Consider the following 25654-nt stretch of genomic DNA (forward strand, 5'->3'; position numbering starts at 1 on the left):
CTTTATTATGTACTTCCGGGATTCTGAAATCAGGAAGGAGATTGCGGGGGGGTCAAATGAATGAATGTGGACGAGAGCCGTGATGTAAGTGGTTGCCGATACGGCTGTGGGGGTGCTAGAGACATGATCGAATAGACGTTTATGCGCCTCGCTCTCCTGAACACGGCGTGACCCATAACTAATCGATCAGAACTAAATCGGCAGAGAAAAAGCCCATTTTAAAGCACATATTCCGCATGGACATGCGCAGAGTGCCCATGGAGTCTGGACGACGCGAGATGACGCTCGAATGAATGTGGACTGTTCCATCAGAGGGGGGAGCTTCGATGGTCATGTAAGTGGCTACAGACCGCTGCACTTAAATTATATAAACATTAGTCTACCTGGAGACTCAATGAGGTAATTGTAGATGTCGCCATAAGACGCGTCTGGCCATTTAGTGGGATAATTTTTTCATTATCCTGTTCGGCTGGCCACCGAAGCTCCCCCCTCTGATAGAACAGTCCACATTCATTCGAGCGTCATCGCGCGTCGTCCAGACTCCATGGGCACTCTGCGCATGTCCATGCGGAATATGTGCTTTAAAATGGGCTTTTTCTCTGCCGATTTAGTTCTGATCGATTAGTTATGGGTCACGCCGTGTTCAGGAGAGCGAGGCGCATAAACGTCTATTCGATCATGTCTCTAGCACCCCCACAGCCGTATCGGCAACCACTTCCATCACGGCTCTCGTCCACATCCATTAATTTGACCCCCGCAATCTCCTCCTTGATTTCAATGTAACGCGGAAGTGTAGTGGTCTTGTAGTAGTAGTAGTAGTAGTAGTAGTAGTAGTATCCTATTGATAATAATTATATACACTATAACACTATTTCCAGAATAAAATATTTTCAGAAAATATCACACTCCATTTCGAAATAAACAAAAAACAGACACTAATAAACATTTAAATTAACATTACAAACACGTGCCTTTTTAAACCCCCCCCCAAAAAAAAATCACAGTCCTAATTTGGCCAAGCTATTGTCAAATTAAAATGTAACCTGTTCAGGTCTGGCAATAATAATATAATGCTTTACATTGTCCTAAAATATTCTACTATTCGAAAATCATAGTTTCAATTGAAGACAAGTTATTATTTATGAAAAAAAAAACAGCAAAATGAAATAACAAAATAAAAAAAACAGAAAAAAACAGAATAACAAAAAAACAAAAAAAAACAGAAAAAATAAAATAACAAAATGTTAGGAACATCGGGCACATGTATAGAATGACGAATAGCTACATTCTATAATGATCAAGCCTCACCATTTCACTAACCTAGTTGCTAAAACTACAATCCCATGATTCCATTTGAGGAGCATTTCTGACACCAGCAGCTACGAGCTTCACTGTGTGCTTTGGCATCAGCTGTTCTGCCGAGAGAACAGTGGCAGCAACACAAGGAGGGAGGAACACGCACCTCCGTGTCATCATGGTGCTTTTATTAATTGTCGCAGGGCTCGGAGTAGTGATTTTAATGATGGTTTTATTTGCACCCCACATCAGGTAAGTAGCGACGCCAACCAATACCCATTCACTGTCTTTTATTATATCCTTTGTTTAGTTGCATTGCATCATGGATAGAAAAATGCAGTGTGTGCAGGGCTACTTGGTAAGCAGAAGGATGCTGTTATAATGAAGACGATATGAATAACAACAACAACGCTATTTTATAAGATTATCTACAATGCATTTTTTAATAAATCATTATATACATTTATACATTATATATACGGTTTGTATCGGAATATAACAAATAATATTGCGGAGCTACAGTTTTTCACTGTGGTAAACCGGCTATAGTATACATTATATGCCTATCAGGCGGCTGTACGTAGGCGGAGTTATATCATAGATCTGTATCACTGCGCAGAGCCATTGGTTATGAGGCGGCCCTGTTTGGTCAATAGTATCCAGCTGCAGACCTTCAGACCAGCGCTTACAAACCCCGCACATACAAGCACCGCACATAGCAACCCCTCGCTTCCATTGGCTGATTTTGGTGACGTGATTTTGGGTCACGTTGCACGTTGCACTGCGGGATTGATTGATTGATTGATTGAAAACTGTATTAACAGATTGCCGTATGATTTGGGTCACGTTGCACTGCGGGATTGATTGATTGATTGATTCATTGATTCATTGATTGATTGATTGATTGATTGAAAACTTTATTAACAGATTGATTGATTGATTGAAAACTTTATTAACAGATTGCCGAATGGGTACACGTGACCACAGGCCCTGATTGATTGATTGAAAACTTTATTAACAGATTGTAGAATGGGTACACGTGACCTGACCGATTGATTGATTGATTGATTGATTGATTGATTGATTGATTGATTGAAAACTTTATTAACAGATTGCAGAATGGGTACAGTGACCGATTGATTGATTGATTGATTGATTGATTTATTGATTGATTGATTGATTGATTGATTGAAAACTTTATTAACAGATTGCAGAATGCAGTACAGCTCAATACACACAATTGTTAAGGGGATGCAGACCATGCAGTACTGTTACATTTGTGACATACAGTAAATATATACAAGGGGGAGGGAACTGTACATTTATGATGAATTGAAAATGGGGGACCCTGATGTAAACAAGACGGAAGTCTTTCTCTGGTCTGCATCCCCTTAACAATTGTGTGTATTGAGCTGTACTGCAGATATATTTCAATTGCCTTACTTATTTACATAAGTATTATAGGCCTACAGCAGTATTGTACAGACAGTCTGTGTGAAGTCTGTGTGGTTATCCAGCTGCACAAAGGCAGAGCAAGAGGCTCTACAGAGGGTGGTGAAGGCGGCAGGCAGGATTGTCGGGACTCCTCTATCAAACATCACCTCCGTCTTCACCTCCCGCTGCCTCCACCGCTCCAAGTGTATCATCAAGGACCAGTCTCACCCAGCACATCACCTCTTTCAGCTCCTTCCCTCAGGGAGGAGATACCGGTCCATACATGCCAAGAGTTAAATATTTAAGAACAGCTTTTTCCCCCAAGCAGTCAGACTGTTAAACGCTCATTGACTGTCCCCTCACGTGCACCATGCACTTACCTGGACTTGATAATCACTGTTACCACTCATCATGCACGTTATTTAAAATATTCTGTTATGTACAGTGTTATATGTGTTTCATGTATGTATATATTGTACTACGGTCTGTGGGAGCTCCCCTGAAATTTCACTCACGGTCATATAAGAGTTTTAATGTAGAAGGTTTTATTAATGAAATGTTGGGTATAAACTGGGAGGAGGTATGTTGTGAGGATGACCCAGAGGTTGCACTGGACTTATTTATGTCAGAAACAAATCAGCCCCATGGATAGATAGTAGCTTTTAATGAATTTTAATGAATGAGAGAGACATACTGTAGCCAAAAAAGCATCAGTGTGTTCCAGTTCTGCAGATGACAGACAAAAGTACCGTTCCTTACGTAATCAAGTCACAAAGTTAAATAAGGTGAGAAAAAGGGAATATTTTAAACCATGGTTATATGATGTGAGAAATGATGGTAAAAATCTATGGAATGTTTTAAATCAAATTATGGGTAGAAAATCCAATGTCTGTACATGGTACATTAAAACTCTTATATGACCGTGAGTGAAATTTCAGGGGAGCTCCCACAGACCGTAGTACAATATATACATACATGAAACACATATAACACTGTACATAACAGAATATTTTAAATAAAGTGCATGATGAGTGGTAACAGTGATTATCAAGTCCAGGTAAGTGCATGGTGCACGTGAGGGGACAGTCAATGAGCGTTTAACAGTCTGACTGCTTGGGGGAAAAAGCTGTTCTTAAATATTTAACTCTTGGCATGTATGGACCGGTATCTCCTCCCTGAGGGAAGGAGCTGAAAGAGGTGATGTGCTGGGTGAGACTGGTCCTTGATGATACACTTGGAGCGGTGGAGGCAGCGGGAGGTGAAGACGGAGGTGATGTTTGATAGAGGAGTCCCGACAATCCTGCCTGCCGCCTTCACCACCCTCTGTAGAGCCTCTTGCTCTGCCTTTGTGCAGCTGGATAACCACACAGACTTCACACAGACTGTCTGTACAATACTGCTGTAGGCCTATAATACTTATGTAAATAAGTAAGGCAATTGAAATATATCTGCAGTACAGCTCAATACACACAATTGTTAAGGGGATGCAGACCAGAGAAAGACTTCCGTCTTGTTTACATCAGGGTCCCCCATTTTCAATTCATCATAAATGTACAGTTCCCTCCCCCTTGTATATATTTACTGTATGTCACAAATGTAACAGTACTGCATGGTCTGCATCCCCTTAACAATTGTGTGTATTGAGCTGTACTGCATTCTGCAATCTGTTAATAAAGTTTTCAATCAATCAATCAATCAATCAATAAATCAATCAATCAATCAATCAATCAATCAATCAATCAATCGGTCACTGTACCCATTCTGCAATCTGTTAATAAAGTTTTCAATCAATCAATCAATCAATCAATCAATCAATCAATCGGTCAGGTCACGTGTACCCATTCTACAATCTGTTAATAAAGTTTTCAATCAATCAATCAGGGCCTGTGGTCACGTGTACCCATTCGGCAATCTGTTAATAAAGTTTTCAATCAATCAATCAATCTGTTAATAAAGTTTTCAATCAATCAATCAATCAATCAATGAATCAATGAATCAATCAATCAATCAATCCCGCAGTGCAACGTGACCCAAATCATACGGCAATCTGTTAATAAAGTTTTCAATCAATCAATCAATCAATCCCGCAGTGCAACGTGCAACGTGACCCAAAATCACGTCACCATAAAGTTTTCAATCAATCAATCAATCAATCCCGCAGTGCAACGTGCAACGTGACCCAAAATCACGTCACCAAAATCAGCCAATGGAAGCGAGGGGTTGCTATGTGCGGTGCTTGTATGTGCGGGGCTTGTAAGCGCTGGTCTGAAGGTCTGCAGCTGGAAGCATCTCTGTTTGGTGGCGTGGGTCGTACCACGTGACGCTGGAGCCTAATAATCATTATCTAAAAATGTCTGAATAATAGACTACGGGTCTCAATATGTTCAGTGTGGAGAGAGGGGGGGGGGGGGGGGGGGGCGAGTCAGCATGGGCCAAGTTGATTGCAGACGTTTTCATTCAAGCTCTGTGGTGGCTCTTGTCTATTATAACAATACATAGGGTTAATATATACCGTAGTTAAATATTCAGTAATAATATAGTTATAATATTGTCCTATTCTCTTAAGGAAATATGCAGCTGGAGGAGTGTGTCGGTCTATGGCCCGTCTGGACGGGAAAACAGTCCTTATCACTGGTGCCAACACAGGGATTGGGAAGGAGACGGCCCTGGACCTAGCAATAAGAGGTCAGTTCCTGGGTCCATGTGGACTCTCTTGAGCCCTCCTCGACGGCCCTTCCACGAAGCACTAGTAATCCGAGCCTTCACGTTTCAGAAAGATGTCACTGGTTGTGTATAATTTCATCTTCATTGAGAGGGCGATGAGGGAGGGGGGCGACAGTGGCTCGGGAGGTAGAGCAGTCGTCTGGGAATCGGAAGGTTCCCGGTTCGATTCCCGCTTTTCCCGGGGCAGAGTGTCGAAGTGTCCTCGAGCAAGACACTTAACCCCTCACTGCTCCCGATGAGCAGGTCGGCACCTCGCATGGTCGCCTCCGCCGTCGGTGTGTGTATGTGTGAGTGAACGGATGAATGTGAGGAACAAAAATTGTAAGGCGCTTAGGATAAAAGCCGCTATATAAATGCACCATTTACCATTTGATGATGGATAACAATGCCGATTGTCTTTCTACGACAGGGGCCCGGGTGATAATGGCGTGTCGGGATGTGGAAAAGGGCGAAGTTGCTGCAGCCAGCATCCGTATGGTTTACCGTGACGCACAAGTTGAGGTTCGAGAGCTTGATTTGGCAGATACCTGCTCCATACGTGCCTTCGCACAGCATTTTCTTAAAGGTATGTGATGCCTCCCCATCTGTAACGTACCTGTTCTCCCCTGATCGATTCATGCAAAACAGGTAACACAATTGCCATGTGCCTGTTTTTTTGCAATGCTCTCACGTTCAGAGGTCAACCAACTTGACATCCTGATCAACAACGCTGGAGTGATGATGTGTCCCTACATGAAGACCGTAGACGGCTTTGAGATGCAGATCGGAGTCAATCACTTGGGTGAGACTATACGCCGAAATCTGTTGGGGATTAATACATTTATTCTTCCTGCAGTGTTGTAGAGTCCGAGTCCTGGACTGATTTTCAGACTTGAGCACTGATGACTCGGACTTGGACTTGGACTCGAGCATTGATTGCATTCAGACTCGGAAGGTGCAGACGAGGACTTGGACTTGTTAATTGATAAATACAGTTATTTATTTTTTATTTTCTTTGTAATAGGCCCTAATCATTTTTTGGCATACGATATTGATGGCTAGTGCATTTGTTTGGCTATTGTGTCACAAAGTAAATAAACTCCCTTTGAAACGGTGACCGCTGTGTCATTTATGTTTAATGTAGACTTTCTTTATTTGTACGTCAGCTCTTTGACTGCCCGAGTGGAGTGGACTCAACCTTGATGACTTGGACTGGGACTCGGACTAGGGTAATGGGGACTCGACTCTGACTCGACTCGGGCTCTTCTTTGGTGACCCGGACTTGGACTCGGACTCGAACACTGGGGACTCGAGACTCGACTCGGGACTCGAGATTTAGTGACTCGACTACAACACTGTCTTCCTGTGTCCCAGGGCAGCCGAGTCGGTCTTTGTGAACACACACACCACTCTCTCGTAAAGCTAGAAATCAGAGAGAGAGAACCCTCCTATTGGTGATGTCACTGGGATGTATAATCTGGGGCTGCTCCATAGACAATGAATGAATGAAAACTTTATTTAACAGATTGCAGAATGGGTACAATACAGTACGGCTCAATACACACAATTGTTAAGGGGATGCAGACCTGAGAAAGACGTTTGTCTTGTTTACATCAGGGTCCCCCAATGAACAATGAACGGGTCTCTCTGACTTTATGATGCCATGAAGTCTTTGTGTGAGCTGTTAGGGTGGTGATACTCTGGTCAACTTTTGGGCAACATCATAGGGCAATGTAACCTGACCCGCCAGACGATCTGTTACACAAAGCCATCTGGGAAGTCGTCCTTTGCAACTGTTTGGAATAGGGCCGGCACTTAATTTTTTATTTTATTTTTTTAAGCTGCCAGTTGTTCCTCAAAGGACACTGATTGGTCAGGACCACTCTGCTTCAGGGCACAAGCGCATGACTTGAAACCTGGCAAGACGGATTCTCGCACGATCTTGTGATCTTGGGAAGCCAGCTGCCGTGCAGAGTTAAGGGTGATGATGTGCTTTACTGCTTGCCATTGGGAAATGAAGTGAGACAGAGGGGAAAACGTACAATAGAGTGTCTCTGGGCGACAAGAGGTTGACACGCAAACAGTACAAACGTGTTGAAAGATCCGCTTGCACGACATTGCCCAACAGTGTTGCCCAAAAGGTTTACCAGTGTATCACCACCAGTTGGTGAAGTGATTTGTAAGTAGACCACAGATGGTGCAGTTGATCCGGTGGAAGACAGGAAGCCAGTGGAGGTCTTTTAGGACTGAGGTGATGTGGTGCCAGGATTTGCTGTTGATGGAGCAGCACTGATGCCGTAGAGGAGTGCAGTAGTCAAGACGGGTGGAAAGGAAGGTGGGGATCGGTGTTTCAGCATCTTTGCAATAATTGTGAAGGTGGTAGAAAGAGGATTTGACAATTTGATGGATATGGGATTCGAGGGAGAGGGTGGGATCAAGGATCGGGCCAAGGTTGCCTGTCTGGGAGGACGGGGAGAGAGTGATGGCGTCAGGGTTTCCGTTCGAAAAAATTGTTGCCGGCCTCAGTGTCCGGTAGATTTCAATCTACCGGTCAAATGAGAGAAATTCCGGTCAGAGTTTATTGAGCTTAAAAACAATTGATAGGCAAAAGAATGACATTATCAAGGCATGTAGATTTATAATATTTTTACTTAAAACTAGGCTACTTTTGCGTATAAAGTCATTATATTCCAAATAAAATAAGTCCCGAGACTCGTGCTGCTGCCGACTTTAAATCAAATAGGTGTCTGTGGGCAGCCGCCCGACATTAATAAACAACAGTCTGTTATAATCACATTTTTATGAGCTAACAAATTCCGTTATATTGGACATTTGTATTAATTATATCAAGCGAAGAACTGAGAAATTTGGCAGAGAGAGACAGCAACATTTTCGTGGGTTTGCGTGACGACTCTCTCTCTCTCCACCTCCCAATGACTTATTTGCGAGAGTATGTCGATGCAGAGCAGCAGATTCAGCTGTTATTGGCTCTTTTCTGGGGACCGCACAGCAGCGCCCCCCACCCAACATTGAATTGAAAATGGCTGAATTGGAGTACTGCTGGAGTACTGCATTGTGCTGCTGCTGCTCCGGCTCTGCAGCTTCACAAAAGTTCGCACACCCAGCACTAAGCTCTCGCTGACAACGTCGTTGTCATTATTAGAAGCAACGATGAAACAAATGTAATGATTGTTTCGTTCATCGCATAGGCTATTTAATTTTAGCCTATTTTAATACAATTCAAATAATCAAATTGTGCTTAGACTCAGGGAATTATTTTCACCGGACATTAAGACCGGAGAGATTAAATATGTCGGACTTCAACAGATTTTGCCGGTCAAATACCGGTAATTACCGGCTAACGGAAACGCTGGATGGCGTCAATAGTGAGTGTGGGGTTGTTGATTCTGCTGAGGGTGGACTTGGAGCCGAAGGGGAGTTCAGATTTGTCACTGTTGAGTTTGAGGAAATTGTATTGCATACAGAAAGGCTGGGCAATTAATCACATTTCATTTTCAATTACGATTGTGGCTTCCAACGATTATGAAAACAAGTGACAAAGTGCCAAACTTGTGACAAAGGGTTTCCGGGCCTTTGCAGTGATGGCGACGACACTGTGGAATAAGCTCCTCCTCAAGATCAAGTCTGCCAACACTGTACAGACATTCAAGGCCTTGCTTAAAACCCACCTTTTCGCTCTGGATGATCACTAGTTACCTTGCTGTTGTGTTGTGTGTCTGAGGTGTTCTTATGTTCTCTGTCTGTCCGTCTGCCTGGTTCCCTGTTCCCTGTTTCTTTGTCCTGTCCATTTATTCGTGTTCGGGGCATTATAAATGCTAATATCATATCATTACTTACTTACTCTTTGGGGAGCATAGGTCCCCAAAGGTCCCCAAAGGTCCCAATAGGTCCCCAAAGAGCATAGGTCCTCTTTGGGGAGCATAGGTCATATCATATCATAAGATAATCAGCTTTTAGCCAGGTCATGTTTTTGAGCCAGGTAATGTTTTCAAGCCAGGTCAAACCTTTGAGCCAGGTCATGTTTTTAAGTTCAAGGAAATACACTGTTGTGTTTATTCATAATTAAGTTCAATAAATGCATGTTTCCAAAGTCAGTGAGTTTTGTGTTAAATAATAATATTGACCAAAATAACTGTGATTGGGATTTTTGCTGCCCTAGAAGCACAGGCTTTTATTGCAGACATGCAGGAGTTGATGTAAGAGAGGGGAGGGTTGTGGGGGGATTTGGTGCTGAGGTATATCCGAGTGTCATCAGCATAGCAGTGGAAGTCCAAGTTGAAATGGCAGAGAATATGACTGAGAGGAAGGATGTAGATCAGGGGTCGGGAACCTATGGCTCGCGAGCCATATATGGCTCTTCTGGTGACAGCGTATGGCTCCCAGAAATTTTTGAGTAAAAAAAAAAAAAAAATTGTGATATTTCTTAATAATACTGTGTCATTTTAAAGTAAACAGAAATTAGTTTTGAAGATACAGCTAATAGTATCTGTAGCTGAAGATATAGCGAGCAGAGCTGGCGAGGGAACACAAGTGGACAGAAATTAAAAATCTTCAACCTGAAGACCAGCCGATTCTTAAAACTTGGAACGAGCGGCGGCTAGGTGGTGTAGTGGTCTAAGGCACTCGCCACCAGTGTGGAGACGCTAGGATTCGCGTGTTCGAATCCAGCTCTCCACATTGTTTTTCAGTTTGGCTGGTCGTCCGCAGTAATACACATTGGCCGTATTACGGGGAGGGAAAAACTGAAGGGTGGGGATCGAACGTTGTGAACAAGCGACTCCTACAAGTCGGTTGGTGCGCCTGCGCAGTAGAATCAGGAAGTGTCGGGGGCAGCGTGAGCCTCCCACGCGTTACTCCTCGACACTGATAGATCGAGCTGCGCAGGTGAAAAGATGCGACTGCTGTTACCTCAAGTACCGGAGGGGACTTGTGCTATGTATGACTTAGTCCACATTGCAGCCGGCTTGTGGGAGGCAAGAAACAGCGTTCGTGACAGGGGAGGGTTGAATTGGATGATACGAAATTGGGATGGGAGAAAATATAGAAAAATGGGAGAAAAAGTGGATCAAAAAAAAAAAAAACTTGGAACGAGCTTCCTGTGACATACCACACAATGCAGGGTGAGTATTGCCGTATTGACCATGTTTGGCTCTACATATGCATGTGGGCAGTCATTCTCGCATATGAGGAACATTAAGACCAACCTACGCTCACGTTTAACTGATGGAAGCCTCAACGCCTGCATGAAGCTCAATCTCACCACGTATGAACCAGATTACAAGGCCATCAGCAAAACCACGCAGCACCAGAAGTCGCATTAAAAGTAAGACATATTTAATTTATTATATGTTAAAAATACTATATGGCTCTCAATGAAATATATTTAGAAATATTTGGCTTTTATGGCTCCCAGTCAAAAAGGTTCCTGACCCCTGATGTAGATGATGAAAAAGTACAGAGCCTTGGGGAACACCTTGTGTGACTGCGGATGTGAGAGAGGAGTAGTTGTGAAGTGGATTGAAGTGTGATGTGTTGGAGAGGTAGGACTGGAGTCAGCGGAGTGCGGTGCCTTCAATAACGAGGTCGTCAAGTCTAGTGAGCAGGATGTTGTGTCTCACAGTATTGAAGGCGACACTCAGGTCAAGGGTGAGAATGTTAAGGGCTCCAGTGTCAGCAGAGGTGAGGAGGTCAATGGACCTCATGCACCAACGGACTTACGACAAACGTTAAGAGCAAATTTCATCATAGCTCCACTTACATTTAGTAATTTTTTTACACCCTTTTCAGGCCAATTTTGGCATTCACGAACGTTTCCTTCTCTGGGTTTCGCTCGTAGCTAAGTGCATTTACGAGCGGAAGATGGAAGAGCAGTCTTTGTTCTTGCAGGCTTTATTTGGGAGGAATCATGGTGATTGCGTTCACGTCGATTCTCCTCGGAATTAAATAATTATAATAATAATAAATACGTCAATATTTGTCTCATTAAAAAATTACGTTTTACATTTACAGTCATGCCTCGTTGAGGCATTGTGATGTCTGAAAATAAATAAAAGCACTACACCACCAACACTGCAAATGACAGTGAATAAATACATCAATAAATCAATACATCAATAAATCAATGCATCAATAAATCAATACTTCAGTAATACTCAAACAAGGGTGTCAGGGAAATGTGCGTTTTATTTGGGCCAGCATGGCCGCAAGCGCTTCCATCACCACCACGGCCCTCTGGCTGTCAGCGAACCTCTCCAGGCTGTTGGCGACCCTCTCCTGGCTGTCCAACATCGCCTGGGCCATGTTGCCACGGGCACTGGGTGCACCCGTGGCACCGCTGGTGGACGGGGGGGGGGGCAGCGCTGGTGGACGGTCCGGCTGAGATGTCATGTTCTACAGTATGCCTTACAGTAGTCTTTATACCTGTATCACTGTACATATGAATACTACAGTACAACTCTGTACATGCATCTGATAAGCACTATTACTCAGTAGTATTTATATATTTTATACCCAGTTTAATCACCTGTGCATTGTATGTTACTATTGCACTTTTACTATTACTGTTACATTTGTACTTAGTTAGATGCAAAACTTATTTTTTTCGTATTGTACTTGTGCTGTATGATGACAATACATTTGAATCTAATCACATTTTTAGCAGTCGCTAAAATCGCTTCAGCGCTACCTGTTGAATACGGGGGTCAGCACTGAACAGATGCAATGCTGAGCCTCTCGCTTCCGTTTTGCACACGGCCCTCGCCTTATAAGGAGCTGGCCGGGGAGTGTCTATGCAAATTCAGGTGTACGAGAACACGCTTCCAGTTTGAGAATGAGTGACGTACTTCATTCAAGGAGTTCGGAGCTGCGATCATTTTGGCAACTTAAGAGAACCTCTCCACACGTTGATGAATCCGGGGGGGGACTATCGTAGGTTTTCTCTTACGAACATCCTATGAGGTTATTTTTACGAGGAAACTTACGAGAATGTTGCTGCATGAGGTCATGTACTTTGAGGAGTGCAGTTTCTGTGCTGTGGAGGGGCCGTGAAGCGGACTGTAGGGGTTATTGGAGTGCAGGTGGGTCGGGAGTTGTTTGGCGACAAGGCATTTTTATTTGTCTAGGACAGGGAGTCTGCACAGATCCACTGCTCATTAAGTTAAGTAAAGTTGAACCTTTATTAATCCCCTTGCATTTGACCCATCCTAACTATTTAGGAGCAGTGGGCAGCCACACAGTGCGGCGCCCCGGGACTCCAGTTGTAATGCCAGTATCTTGGTCAAGGGCAACGGGAGGAAGCCTAGCATGCATGTCTTTTTGGTGTGGGAGGAAACCCGAGTACCTGAAAAACCCACGCAAACACGGGGAGAACATGCAATCTCCACAACCTGCTGTCAGGCAAAAGTGCTAACCACCCGTAATAAGGTTTATTAATGTTTAGTTGATTACAACCAAAGACCTTTCTATTAAAACGTGTAACCACTAAATCATTGTGTGCGTTGTTTACCTCTCGTAGGGCACTTCCTGTTGACCTACCTCCTGATTGGGCTGCTGAAGCGCAGTGCGCCGGCCCGGATCGTCGTGATCTCCTCCCTGGCGCACAACTTCGGCTGGATCCGCTTCCACGACCTGCACAGCCAGGGCAGCTACAACAGCGGACTGGCCTACTGCCAGAGCAAGCTGGCCAACGTGCTCTTCACCAGGGAGCTGGCCCGCAGACTCAAAGGTAACAATGACAGGATCAACAGATTCAGATTCAGATTCAGAGTTTTATTTTCCACATGGAAGCAATACAATCATAGAGTTTTCATACAAAATCATAAATACCATACCATGGGCAAAAGGAGCAGGAAGAAGAATAATTCTTATAGTCACCTGCCCCCTATTCCTAAACTAAACGAGTATTACTTGGTGGTCGGCGTACAACCTAATTTACACAAAATAAAAATGTATACCATATACAAAGAAACAAACAATCCACAGATTAAACAAGAAAAAATTTAATAATAGTAATAATAATAAAGAAGAAGAAAAGAAAAAAAGAAAGAAAATATCTCACTATTCAGATCACATTTGACTTTCATACTGACTAAATATTTTTTTTTATAATTCTTTTTGAATTGACAAACACTATTACATCCCTTAAGCTCGCTATGGAGAGAATTCCACAACTTTACAACAATAACTGAAGGACACATCTGTTTAAGTGTGGTACGTGCAAACTGATGTTTAAAATTTAATTTCCTCCTACTAAACTCACTTTCTAAATGAAAAGGACAGTGGACTGTCTGTAGCAGAATGTTGGGGAGATAAACGCATCTTCAGAGCGCCAACAACAGGAACAGACTAAAATGGTTCATATTATGCTGATGTGTACGCTATCGATTTTGTGAGGGGAGATTGGGGGGTTCCGAAGTGGCAACCGTTTATTATCTATTATTCATATTTGTATTAAATGGTAAATGGTGCATTTATATATCACGATTTACAATCTTTGTTCCTCACATTCACACACAAACCGATGGCGGAAGCAACTATGCAAGGTGCCAACCTGCACATCGGGAGCAATTAGGGGTTAAGTGTCTTGCTCAATGACACTTTGACGTGCTGCCTGGGAGGAGCGGGAATCGAACCAGGAACCTTCTGATTACCAGGCGACCCCTCTACCTGAATTGGGGTCAACCTGTTAAAATATATACAAATATGTATAAATAAAATATGACTCTTCCTAGAGCAGCAGCGCACCCCCCCCACCCCCTCCTAATAGACAGTCTCCTCCCCATCATATGAATATATTTTCTGTTAGGATCTCTGGGTAACAGTACTGTATATTTGCATATGGTATATGTCACAAATGTAACAGTACTATATACCTGTATGTCCCTATGTCATGATGTCATGTATGTTGAACTTGTGTATGTCATAAATGTCACTATGAATTGAAAATGGGGGACCCTGATGTAAACAAGACAAACGTCTTTCTCTGGTCTGCATGTGTCTACATGTGTATTGAGCCGTACTGTATTGTACCCATTCTGCAATCTGTTAAATAAAGTTTTCATTAATTAATTCATTCATTCAAGGAAGGGTCATGACATCAGAATACCAATGCTTTTATTGAAGCCTGTATTCAAATAAAAAAACATACCAGCTATCTGAGGAAAATATACATCAACCAATATATCAAACATTAGCTAGTTAACAAAGCAACAACGATTGCTAACGATTATGACATCCAAGATAATAACCTGTTTTAAATTAGGTTATAAATAAACAAGGAGACAGACTGCTGATCCCATTCAACTCGATGCCGGCTGAACTGGACGTTTTTCACACGCTACACAGTGACGCGATGACCCTTCCAAAGGGTGGGACCAAAGCAGACTACAAAGAGTGACACGTTCAGCCGAACGCACAATTGGAGGGGGGCTCCCCACCCTCCAGAACATTTACTACAAGCGTTGCAAGGGGAAGGCTAAGAGAATTATTAAGGACTCGAGCCACCCGAACAACTGCCTCTTTGAACTGCTGCCGTCAGGCAAGCGATACAGGAGTCTCAAGGCGAGCACAGAAAGACTCAGAAGTAGCTTCTATCCCCAGGCCATCAGGCTGCTAAACGAACAATGAATGAACACTACACAACAACTACCACCAAACACACATAGCACACACATCCACACGCACACACTCACTTTAAACAAACACACTGTAGCACCCACTCCACACACTTTATAGCACACACCCACTTTAAACAAACACACTGTAGCACCCACTCCCCACACTTTATATTTATGGATGAAGGATTGCACTACAACTCGTACACCTTACTGTAAATTGTACCTAAAATTGTACCTCATCCCATTTCTGCTTTGCACTAGATAGTACTGTACATTAGTACACTGCATAGTATTGTGTATTGTATATTATATGGTAACTCAGAACATTGTACATATGTCTATACCGAACACTGTGACCTCATTTTCTTCTTCTAAATTCATGCTATATTATGTTATTATGTTATTTGATACTATCTTGTCTAGCACAGTCTCTGGAGCGTAACAGTAAGAAGCATTTTGTATGAAAGTATTCTGTACTTCTGTATGACAACTATTAAAGAACTTGAACTTGAACTTGAACTTCCTTCTTTTATCATTTCCTTGGTTTTCCCATTACACAGTCTCTATGGTAACCAACCCCCCCCGCGTGTTGGTGTTGTTGTGTCCCAGGTTGTAACGTGACGGTGAACTCTGTGCACCCGGGGACGGTCCACTCGGAGCTGATGAGACATTCAACCCTGATGACAATAATGTTCACCGTCTTCAGCCTGTTCCTGAAGACACCGCAGGGAGGGGCGCAGACCTCCCTCTACTGTGCGCTGGCAGAGGAGATACACTCCATCTCTGGGAAACACTTCAGGTAGGACCTCCCTCTACTGCGCGCTGGCAGAGGAGATACACTCCATCTCTGGGAAACACTTCAGGTAGGACCTCCCTCTACTGCGCGCTGGCAGAGGAGATACACTCCATCTCTGGGAAACACTTCAGGTAGTTCATGTGAGATTAGGCCCTCTGGGAAACACTTCAGGTAGGTCATGTGAGATTAGGCCCTCTGGGAAACACTTCAGGTAGGTCATGTGAGATTAGGCCCTCTGGGAAACACTTCAGGTAGTTCATGTGAGATTAGGCCCTCTGGGAAACACTTCAGGTAGGTCATGTGAGATTAGACCCTCTGGGAAACACTTCAGGTAGTTCATGTGAGATTAGGCCCTCTGGGAAACACTTCAGGTAGGTCATGTGAGATTAGGCCCTCTGGGAAACACTTCAGGTAGGTCATGTGAGATTAGGCCCTCTGGGAAACACTTCAGGTAGGTCATGTGAGATTAGGCCCTCTGGGAAACACTTCAGGTAGGTCATGTGAGATTAGACCCTCTGGGAAACACTTCAGGTAGGTCATGTGAGATTAGACCCTCTGGGAAACACTTCAGGTAGGTCATGTGAGATTAGACCCTCTGGGAAACACTTCAGGTAGGTCATGTGAGATTAGACCCTCTGGGAAACACTTCAGGTAGGTCATGTGAGATTAGGCCCTCTGGGAAACACTTCAGGTAGGTCATGTGAGATTAGACCCTCTGGGAAACACTTCAGGTAGGTCATGTGAGATTAGACCCTCTGGGAAACACTTCAGGTAGGTCATGTGAGATTAGACCCTCTGGGAAACACTTCAGGTAGGTCATGTGAGATTAGACCCTCTGGGAAATACTTTAGATAATATGAGATTAGACCCTCTGGGAAACACTTCAAGGTAGGTCATGTGAGATTAGGACCTCTGGGAAACACTTCAGGTAGGTCATGTGAGATTAGACCCTCTGGAAAACAGGCCAGGTTTTCTCCAACGTTGGGAGTCGAAAACCGATATATATATATATTACTCTTTTTTCGGTGACAGGGAATAATCTTGTTAAACCTAAACAAATTATTCACGGATGTGGACAACAGAGTCGAGGGTGGAATTTAACGTGGGGCGGCGTGGCTCAGGGGTAGAGCGGGTCGTCCAATGATCGAAGGGTTGGTGGTTCGAATCCCGCTCAAGCCCATGTCCATCCCACTGCCGTTGTGTCCTTGGGCAAGACACTTAACCTACTTGCCACGTATGAATGTGTATGCATGTGAATGAATGTTGGTGGTGGTCGGAGGGGCCGTAGGCGATGATTATTCGCCACGCTTCCGTGAGTCTGCCTCAGGGCAGCTCTGGCTGCAATTGTAGCTTACCACCACCGGTATGACTGTGTATGAACGAATAATGGACTCTGTAAGCGCTCTGGGGTCACTGGGGTGTCACGAAGAGCGCTATATGGTCCCTGTGATCTAGTATCACTAAAGTTACAGTGTGGGTTCGTGTCCCTGTGATCTAGTATCACTAAAGTTACAGTGTGGGTTCGAGTCCCTGTGATCTAGTATCACTAAAGTTACAGTGTGGGTTCAAGTCCCTGTGATCTAGTATCACTAAAGTTACAGTGTGGGTTCGAGTCCCTGTGATCTAGTATCACTAAAGTTACAGTGTGGGTTCGTGTCCCTGTGATCTAATATCACTAAAGTTACAGCAATATGTACTGTGAAGTATGTTGGGAATTACAGGAGTATTATTGAATAGAGAGCCTATTAGGATGCTAGATCCTAATGTGAAACACTGTGATTTGCCATATCTTGCTATGCTCGCTCATGCCTGTATTTATTATGTCCGTTCTATTTTATAATTTTTTTACTATTTTTAAACTGAATAATTTTAAACTATTTTTACTATTTGTGTTACTGAAAACTGTAAGCGGAGAGCCTATTGGGATGCTAGATCCTAATGTGAAACACTGTGATTCTACCTGTCTATCTTTTTATGCTCGCTTATGCCTGTATTTTTTACTGTTGTGAAGCACTTTGAACTGCAACCTCTGTATGAAAAGTGCTATACAAATAAAGTTATTATTATTATATAAATCCAATCCATTATTATTATTAACGAAGCGTCATGTTTGCAGCTTGGAGAAATACAGATCTAGATCTCTGTAGAACAGCGAGCTAACAAAGGCCCTTGTTACACACACTGTTTTTGTTTTAGTTTGAATACGTTTTGAATACGTTTGCTGTCCCTATTAGATAGAAATTACGTTTTGGCAGGAAAACGCGTTGCCCTAGTGGGAACGCTGAAAAGGTGTTTTCCTCACCAAAACTCGCCGACAACGTGTCGTGTAATCTGCGCGGAGCCGCTGTTGCTCAACGCCCATGCGCAGTAGATACCCACATCTGCGTGCTCTCACCAACGTCCGGTGACAACAGAGCTATAGCTGCAGCTACCATGTGGTGTCAAGTTATTGTTATAAGGACCCCAGTCCAAGCTACAACAGTCTGCATTCCCTTAACAATTGTTTGTATTGAGCCGTATTGTATTGTACCCATTATGCAATATGTTAAATAAAGTTTACATCCATTCATTCTGCTAGCATTAACGATTGCAAGAGCAGCTGGCTAACGTGAGCTGGTCTACAAGATACACTACACGACCAAGGTACCCATGTACATGTCAAAATACTTCCCAAAGGTCAGTGAATACCACGATCACAACACCAGAGGGAGCGCCACAAATCATGTTAAACCCAGATTCGGCTCAAATAAGGGACTAAACACGTTTCGCAATTATGCCACATCAATGTGGAACGCCCTACCCAAAGCTGTAAAGGAATGTGGATCACTACCCACTTTCAAAACCACTCTCAAGGGACACCTACGGGAGACTGCAATTCAAAACTGGCCCCTGTAAATGTCCTAACCCAACCCCCTCCAATGTACAGTCATTTACCTAGTATGGTTTTGTCAATAGTCCAATGTACAATTTTGCTTGTTTGTACAGTGTCCCCCCCCCTCAATGTACAGTTTTGCATGTTTATACAGTGTTTCTCCCCCCCCCCCCCCAACCACCTCCAATGTAAATTACCCAGTATGGTTGACAATATCCCAATGTACCCAACCCCCCCCCACACAACCCCACCCAACCTCCTCCAATGTACAGTTTCTACGTCAAATGTATATACTCCCTTTTCTTGACTCCTTCTGTATCACAAACAGTACTGTATTTGCAAATCTGGTATGTCATAAATGTATAGATGTAGCAGTACTGAATATCTGTATGTCATGTATGTCATATATGTCCTGATGAATTGAAAATGGGGGACCCTGATGTAAACAAGACGAAAGTCTTTCTCTGGTCTGCATCCCCTTAACAATTGTGTGTATTGAGCTGTACTGTATTGTACCCATTCTGCAATCTGTTAATAAAGTTTTCAATCAATCAATCAATCAAGCTAGCGTTAGCTATCAGACCCTGTTAGCTCAAGCTCCTCTTTCAATCTTAACAAGCATTAAACAAAATGGCCCAGTCATCTATTCACTTTTGTTTAATACACGAGGCGTTGTCTCTAATGTTATCTAGCTACTGATAGCTCCCGATATCATCAGTTTGGTGCTGGCTGGTTAACGTGAGCTAACGTTAGCTGCTAGCCACAATGCTATACTGTTATACTGGCATATTCCATTAACGTTAGCATGTAGCTAACAATGTAGCTAACAACATTGCCGATCTTTTTTGAGACTAAACTATCCGCTCTTGGTGGTCACTTGTGTTGATGTTAGTTTTGTTTCATCAACAAATGAGAGGCAGAACACAGTGAATGTATCCGTTTTGTTTATTGCACTTTTATTACACTTTGCTGAAAAAGGATTGCACTACAACTCGTACACCTTACTGTAAATTGTACCTAAATTGTACCTCATCCCATTTCTGCTTTGCACTATATAGTACTGTACAGTAGTACACTGCATAGTATTGTATATTATATGGTAACTCAGAACATTGTACATATGTCTATACCGAACACTGTGACCTCATTTTCTTCTTCTAAATTACATGCTATACTATGTTATTTGATACTATCTTGTCTAGCACAGTCTCTGGAGCGTAACAGTAAGAAGCATTTTGTATGAAAGTATTCTGTACTTCTGTATGACAACTATTAAAGAAACTTGAAACTTGAAACTTGAAATAAGTGCTGCATAGGCATTTAAAGATGGCGGCTTGTTGACATTTCTTTGCAAGAAGTGTATTGGCACATTCAAGTTCTGATTGGTTGAAAATTGCCTTCATGTTCGCCACCTACTGCCATCTACTGCTTTGGCATTGTACTACATCACTGTGCTCAGATTGCAAAACGAATCTGCTGCCACTACGTTGCCACCTGGAAAAGCGAAACTCATCTGAAAAACAAAACGAAAACACCCTAGGTGTAACTCCAGCCAAAGTATCGGCCCTTATTCACCCCAGAACCCTTCATATACAGCAGCCAGGACTAAGTGATGTGCTTATTATTCATCTCAAATCAGGTCCCGTCATATAAAAATGTGTTCAAAGTGAAATGAGTGAATTTTAAATAGTTTTCTTTTATTTTGAAATACAATACTACTGCCATTGGCTTTTTTTGATACTACATGGGCCACTGTGTCACACAGTCTTTACCAGAACATACACAGATGGCACTGACCAGCTCACGAGAGCAGCTGGACTTCTGTCACCAAACTACGCCGCCAGGTTGTTTTTGTCAAATATGGACACTGGGTGCTAGATCCACAAAGAATGGATTGCATTCTTTCATTTCACGTTCATTCAATCAATCAATCTGCACGGTGATTGATTGAATGAAAATTGTGTTAACAGATTGCAGAATGGGTACAATACAGTATGGCTCAATACACACAATTGTTAAGGGGATGCAGACCAGAGAAAGACTTTCGTCTTGTTTACATCAGGGTCCCCCATTTTCAATTCATAATGAATTGTAAGTAAGGGTGCAACTTGCTCCGTGCAATCCATTCTTTGTGGATCTATCCCTGGGTGTTTGTGGGTTAAGTGCCCTTTTTGTAGCTTGAGCCCCTGCCCCCCAAAATATCTGCACTCCCCTGCTCTCCACCCTTACCTAGAGGCTACAGGTTGACTGCAGGTCGACTATTTAAAAACGAAGCGTCTGATGGAACCAGTGCAGCAATTTAAGTGGGTTCCTTCTAAATGGGATAAGAGCTTATCTGGAATATATATATATATATTCTCATTTATATATATATAATTATTGCATAGATGAAGGTTCCCATCATCCCGGGGCAAGAGAGGAATGAGGTCATTGCCCCAGATTAGCCACAGCATTTTAGAAGCCTGTCCCGCTAACCACGCCCCCTTGAGGAAAACTGAAACGTGTAATCTCTGATTGGCACCAGCTTGTTGTCAATATTTGTTAAGTGATGCTAGTGCAATGGTTATATGAAACACATATCGCCTCAAACAGCTTTATTTATACTACTACAAATAATAACAACTATAATTATTAGGCGACAGTGGCTCAGGAGGTAGAGCGGTCGTAATCGGAAGCTTCTCGGTTCGATTCCCGCTTCTCCCGGGCAGCGTGTCGAAGTGTCCTTGAGCAAGACACTTAACCCTGAATTGCTCCCGATGAGCAGGTCGGCACCTTGCATGGTCGCCTCTGCTGTCGGTGTGTGAATGTGTGAGTGAATGGGTGAATAATATATATATAATGAGGAACAAAATTGTAAAGGGCTTTGGATAAAAGCGCTATATAAAATGCACCATTTACCATTAGTATAGTAGTACTGCAAGTAAGTGGAATGGCTTGCATCAGATTTGGCGAGAAATGGGTTTGACTCACTCGTAATTCCTAACAAATGCAATACTGAAATGCAAATAATACTGTTGGCTATGGTTCGGGCTCCTTCTTTGAAGTGTCCTTCTGAGGTTTCATATTTTGGGGGCTTTTCCTCGTCTTTGCGGTGTTGTTCATAGTATCATAGGCGGTGTTGTTGTACTGTGGGCCTCGAAGCCCACCGAGGCAAGGCTCGACTCGTCAGCAACAACGTGCTCTCTCCCCGGGGAGGATACTAGTTCTCTGATCTCGCAGGTGGCGACACACCGGTATCCTGTTGTTATTCAGGATATTCGAGTATTTCATTTTGGAGTTGGCGTCATCCCTTATTCAAAGGAATTCCAGACAGGCTCTTATCCCACTTAAAGGAACGCGCCAACATTTTGGGAAATTAGCTTACCGTCTTCTCCAGAGAGAGACCAGATAGATACGATACCAGTTTCCTCTCTGTGCGTTCAGTAGAAAGCTATCTGGCTGCATGTTAGCCTAGCTTAGCACAATGAATGGAAGCGGACATGGCCGGTTAGCCTTCGGGAGAGGTGTTAGTTGGACAATGAATAGGCTAACCGGCCATCTCCGCTTCCATTCATTGTGCTAAGCTAGGCTAACGTGCAGCCAGATAGCTTTCTACTGAACGCACAGAGAGGAAACTTTGTGGGTTTGTGGGAAATGAGTGTGGGCAAGCACACGCTCATGCTGCACACGCCCACACTTATGGCCACAAAGGAAAGGTCACTTTAAAAATAGTATAGCAACAGTAACAGTGTATTGCACTACCAAAGGACCTAGCATGTCCTCCATGCTCTGTAAATAACTTATGTACAAATACCGAGATGCCCCACTATGTTACCTGTTTATTGCACAATGTTGTTTTATTGGATTCTATTATATGTTGTACTACTGTATTGCACATCGTTGCGGGCAAGACCACCCGCATTTCATTGTATACTTGTATGCCGTGACAAATAAAACTCTTGACTTGACTTGAAACTGGTATCTATCTTCTTGTCTCTCTCTGGAGAAGACGGTAAGCTAATTTCCCAAAATGTTGGCGTGTTCCTTTAAGTTGGCTGGGATTCACCAAGACTGAGGTTAATAGTCCTTATGCCATTCACTGTTGACTTTATCGGTAAAGAGTGTTAGCTCCGTTTCCATGGTGATATTAGCAATATTCTGTTACAAAGTTTATGTAAACAGGACGGGGAGATGTTAAAGCAACACGCCAACATTATGGGAAATGCTCTTCTCCAGAGTGAGACAAGATAGATAGATACCAGTTCTTTCACTGTGCGTTCAGTGGAAAGCCATCCGGCTGCAAGCTAGCCTAGCTCAGCACAAATGAATGGAAGCGGATACGGAACACTAGCTAGGCTAGCTGGTCCGTATCCGCTTCCATTCATTGGCGATATGGCCAAAAATGATATTGTGATAACGATATCGATAACAATATCATATGTAAGGGATAATGTATAGCTACGAGGTCATTGTCGCAAAATAATTGACCGACACGGAGTTTAGAACACTGAGGCGCCGCGCCGAGGTGTTCTAAACGCAGTGAAGGTCAATTATTTTGCGACAATGACCGAGTATAGCTATACATTATCCCGCTTATTACATGGCTAACTTACTAACAATATACCTAATTCATTTTACACCATCGACAAGACGAGATCAAATGCAGACGCAGTTGTTCTGTGGCTCCTCTGTCATCGCCGGCAGGTGTGTGGTCTGATTACCTGATGAGTGCAGCTGTGCATATGCTGAGCTTAGCTTTCGTGACTGTCTGCGACCAAAATGCTTGATTGTGATTGGTCAATAGCACTGTGTTACCCGTATCAGCGGTCATTATTGTGCGTTGCCCATAGCAGCGGTCCGTTAACGAGAAATAACTGACCGCTGTATATTTTCTCCCCCCGATATCTATTATTAAAATATATCACGATAATTATCGTTATCGTTATATCACCCAGCTCTAGCTTTCTACTGAATGCATAAGAGGAAATCTATCCATCTTCTTGTCTTACTCTGGAGAAGACGGTGTGCGCATGTCACATAACATCAGCGTGTTCGCAGAGTTGAAGATGTATACAAACCACTTATCCCAAATAAGGCATCGACAGGGATAATAGCTATTATTGGTAATTCTGCGTGCGTGTACTCTGCGAGTCATGTGACACACCCTATGCCCCTCTTCCTTTCCACAGCGACTGTGCCCCCGCCTTCGTCGCCCCACAGGGGAGGAGCGAGGAGAAGGCGAAAAGACTGTGGAACGTCAGCTGTGAACTTCTCTGCATCGAATGGGACTGAGGCGGCCTTTTTCATCCACACCAAGGAAGCTACTTCAGTCACTTTCCATTTCAAAACTCATTCCATTTTCATTACAGTGTTGATGTACTTCCAACATCGAGTTACCCATCGAGATTCCAGCATTTGGGTGTAAGAGATTATATATATAATGTGAAGTTGGCTATTTTGGTGTGATAATGCAGTAATTACATTATAATAAGTTGAGCTTTTTGGAATTTCACAAGTGGACATTTAGCTAAACAAACAGTTCCACAAACCCGAAAACTCAGCTGTATTACTATGTACAAATAATTTGATAAATATTTTTGTGACACAATGTGAATAGTTAACAGTTCTGGCAAAAAAGCAACATAGGTTATTGTGATCCTATAGGATACTGTGAAGGGTCAAGACAGGGTCTTATCAACTGCTTTATGGAACTTGTGTTTTGCTTTTTTTGTTATCTCTTCCTGCAGAATTTGGGGCTGTTTCAGTGATGATCACAACATAATTGCTTGATTTTGTGTCTGTTTTTCTGGAAAATTGCAAGTATATTTGCAATGTTTTCCGTTCATCCGAATGAAAAATGCAAAGATTAATAATGAACTTCAAATCATGAAGCAAGAGATCTGCTCAAACAAAAATTGCAATACTTAAATAAAATTGCAGTCCTTAAGATATTCGTTTAGAACAATGCACAAGAGTTGAGCAATTTCAAGGCCTTGTCTTCAGAAAAACAGATCTTGCCTTCACAAAATCGCAAGAAATATTCTTTACCATTCCAAGCTTTCATACGTTTTACGGTTTTCCTCTATGTTTCATTTTGTTTTAGCATTCACCACAATTAAGGCTGCCAAGACTTTACAGTTGTTTGATGTTTTATACTAAAGTACAACATGCCTTTTACAATATTTACAACCATGTTCAGAGTTGAATGTTTACATTTGATGTAAATAAATGGAAATATTACTAGGAGGTGGTTTGTGTCATCCTCTTGCATACCAGTAAAATATCGTCAAAAAAGTACTTTTCTTTAACCTTTATTTAACCAGGCAGGTCAATTAAGAACAAATTTTCATTTTCAATGACGGCCTGGCGAGAGGACAAAAGGTTCTCTCGAAGGGCAACAGGGAAAGGGTGCTCTTTAGACAAAGGATCTGTTATGAACAAAGTGGAACCCAGGGCACAATATACATTTATACACAATCCACAGTTTATTAGTCAGATATTATCAACATGGCCACTGTATCACAGTAATTATATCAATCTGAGAAGCAGATTCATTATCAAATCCATTCAACTTGGCTGCACTACCCTCATAAATCCCTTTTTCTGAGGATTATGCTATTTCTCATGTCACTCTTTCTGTTCTACAAATCAGTCAAAACGCAAACCTCTCATGAACCCGACACATCGTAGCGGCTATTTCATGTTTTGCTTTTTCTAAGAACATTTCTAATGTAGATTGGCTAAGTATAAAGTGCAACAGTGACCTCGGTCATAGGGACCGGGAGGATAAGAGTGCAACAGGGTACAAAGTGACAATGAATGTATCTCGTTTCAAATGGCTTCGTTTCATTTTGCCTCTGACTACACAGACGATAGACATAAATCCTGAAAGATGTTTTCCACATTTCAGTATATTTTCTTTTTCTTTTTAACCAGAGT

General features: G+C 42.7%; 1 protein-coding gene across 1 annotated transcript; it reads left to right on the forward strand.

Moving 5' to 3' along the window:
- Positions 1-738: 738 nt before the first annotated feature.
- On the forward strand, positions 739-24948 carry rdh12 (retinol dehydrogenase 12). The gene is made up of 7 exons (XM_084310653.1): positions 739-1548; positions 5297-5415; positions 5864-6019; positions 6131-6235; positions 12968-13177; positions 15678-15867; positions 23905-24948. The coding sequence occupies exons 1-7, from the start codon at positions 1475-1477 to the stop codon at positions 24005-24007; spliced, it is 957 nt and encodes a 318-aa protein (XP_084166779.1). The 5' UTR covers positions 739-1474; the 3' UTR covers positions 24008-24948.
- The last annotated feature ends 706 nt before the right edge of the window (positions 24949-25654 follow it).

This window comes from Notolepis coatsorum (genome assembly GCF_963971535.1).
Source record: "Notolepis coatsorum genome assembly, chromosome: 3".
Classification (NCBI taxonomy): domain Eukaryota; kingdom Metazoa; phylum Chordata; class Actinopteri; order Aulopiformes; family Paralepididae; genus Notolepis; species Notolepis coatsorum.

Bases quoted from the DNA above. Each gene is read 5' to 3' on its own strand.
- rdh12 (XM_084310653.1), top strand. From the start codon at position 1,475: ATGGTGCTTTTATTAATTGTCGCAGGGCTCGGAGTAGTGATTTTAATG. The intron at 1,549-5,296 runs GTAAGTAGCGAC...TATTCTCTTAAG, and splicing joins TTATTTGCACCCCACATCAG to GAAATATGCAGCTGGAGGAG. The intron at 6,236-12,967 runs GTGAGACTATAC...TACCTCTCGTAG, and splicing joins GATCGGAGTCAATCACTTGG to GGCACTTCCTGTTGACCTAC.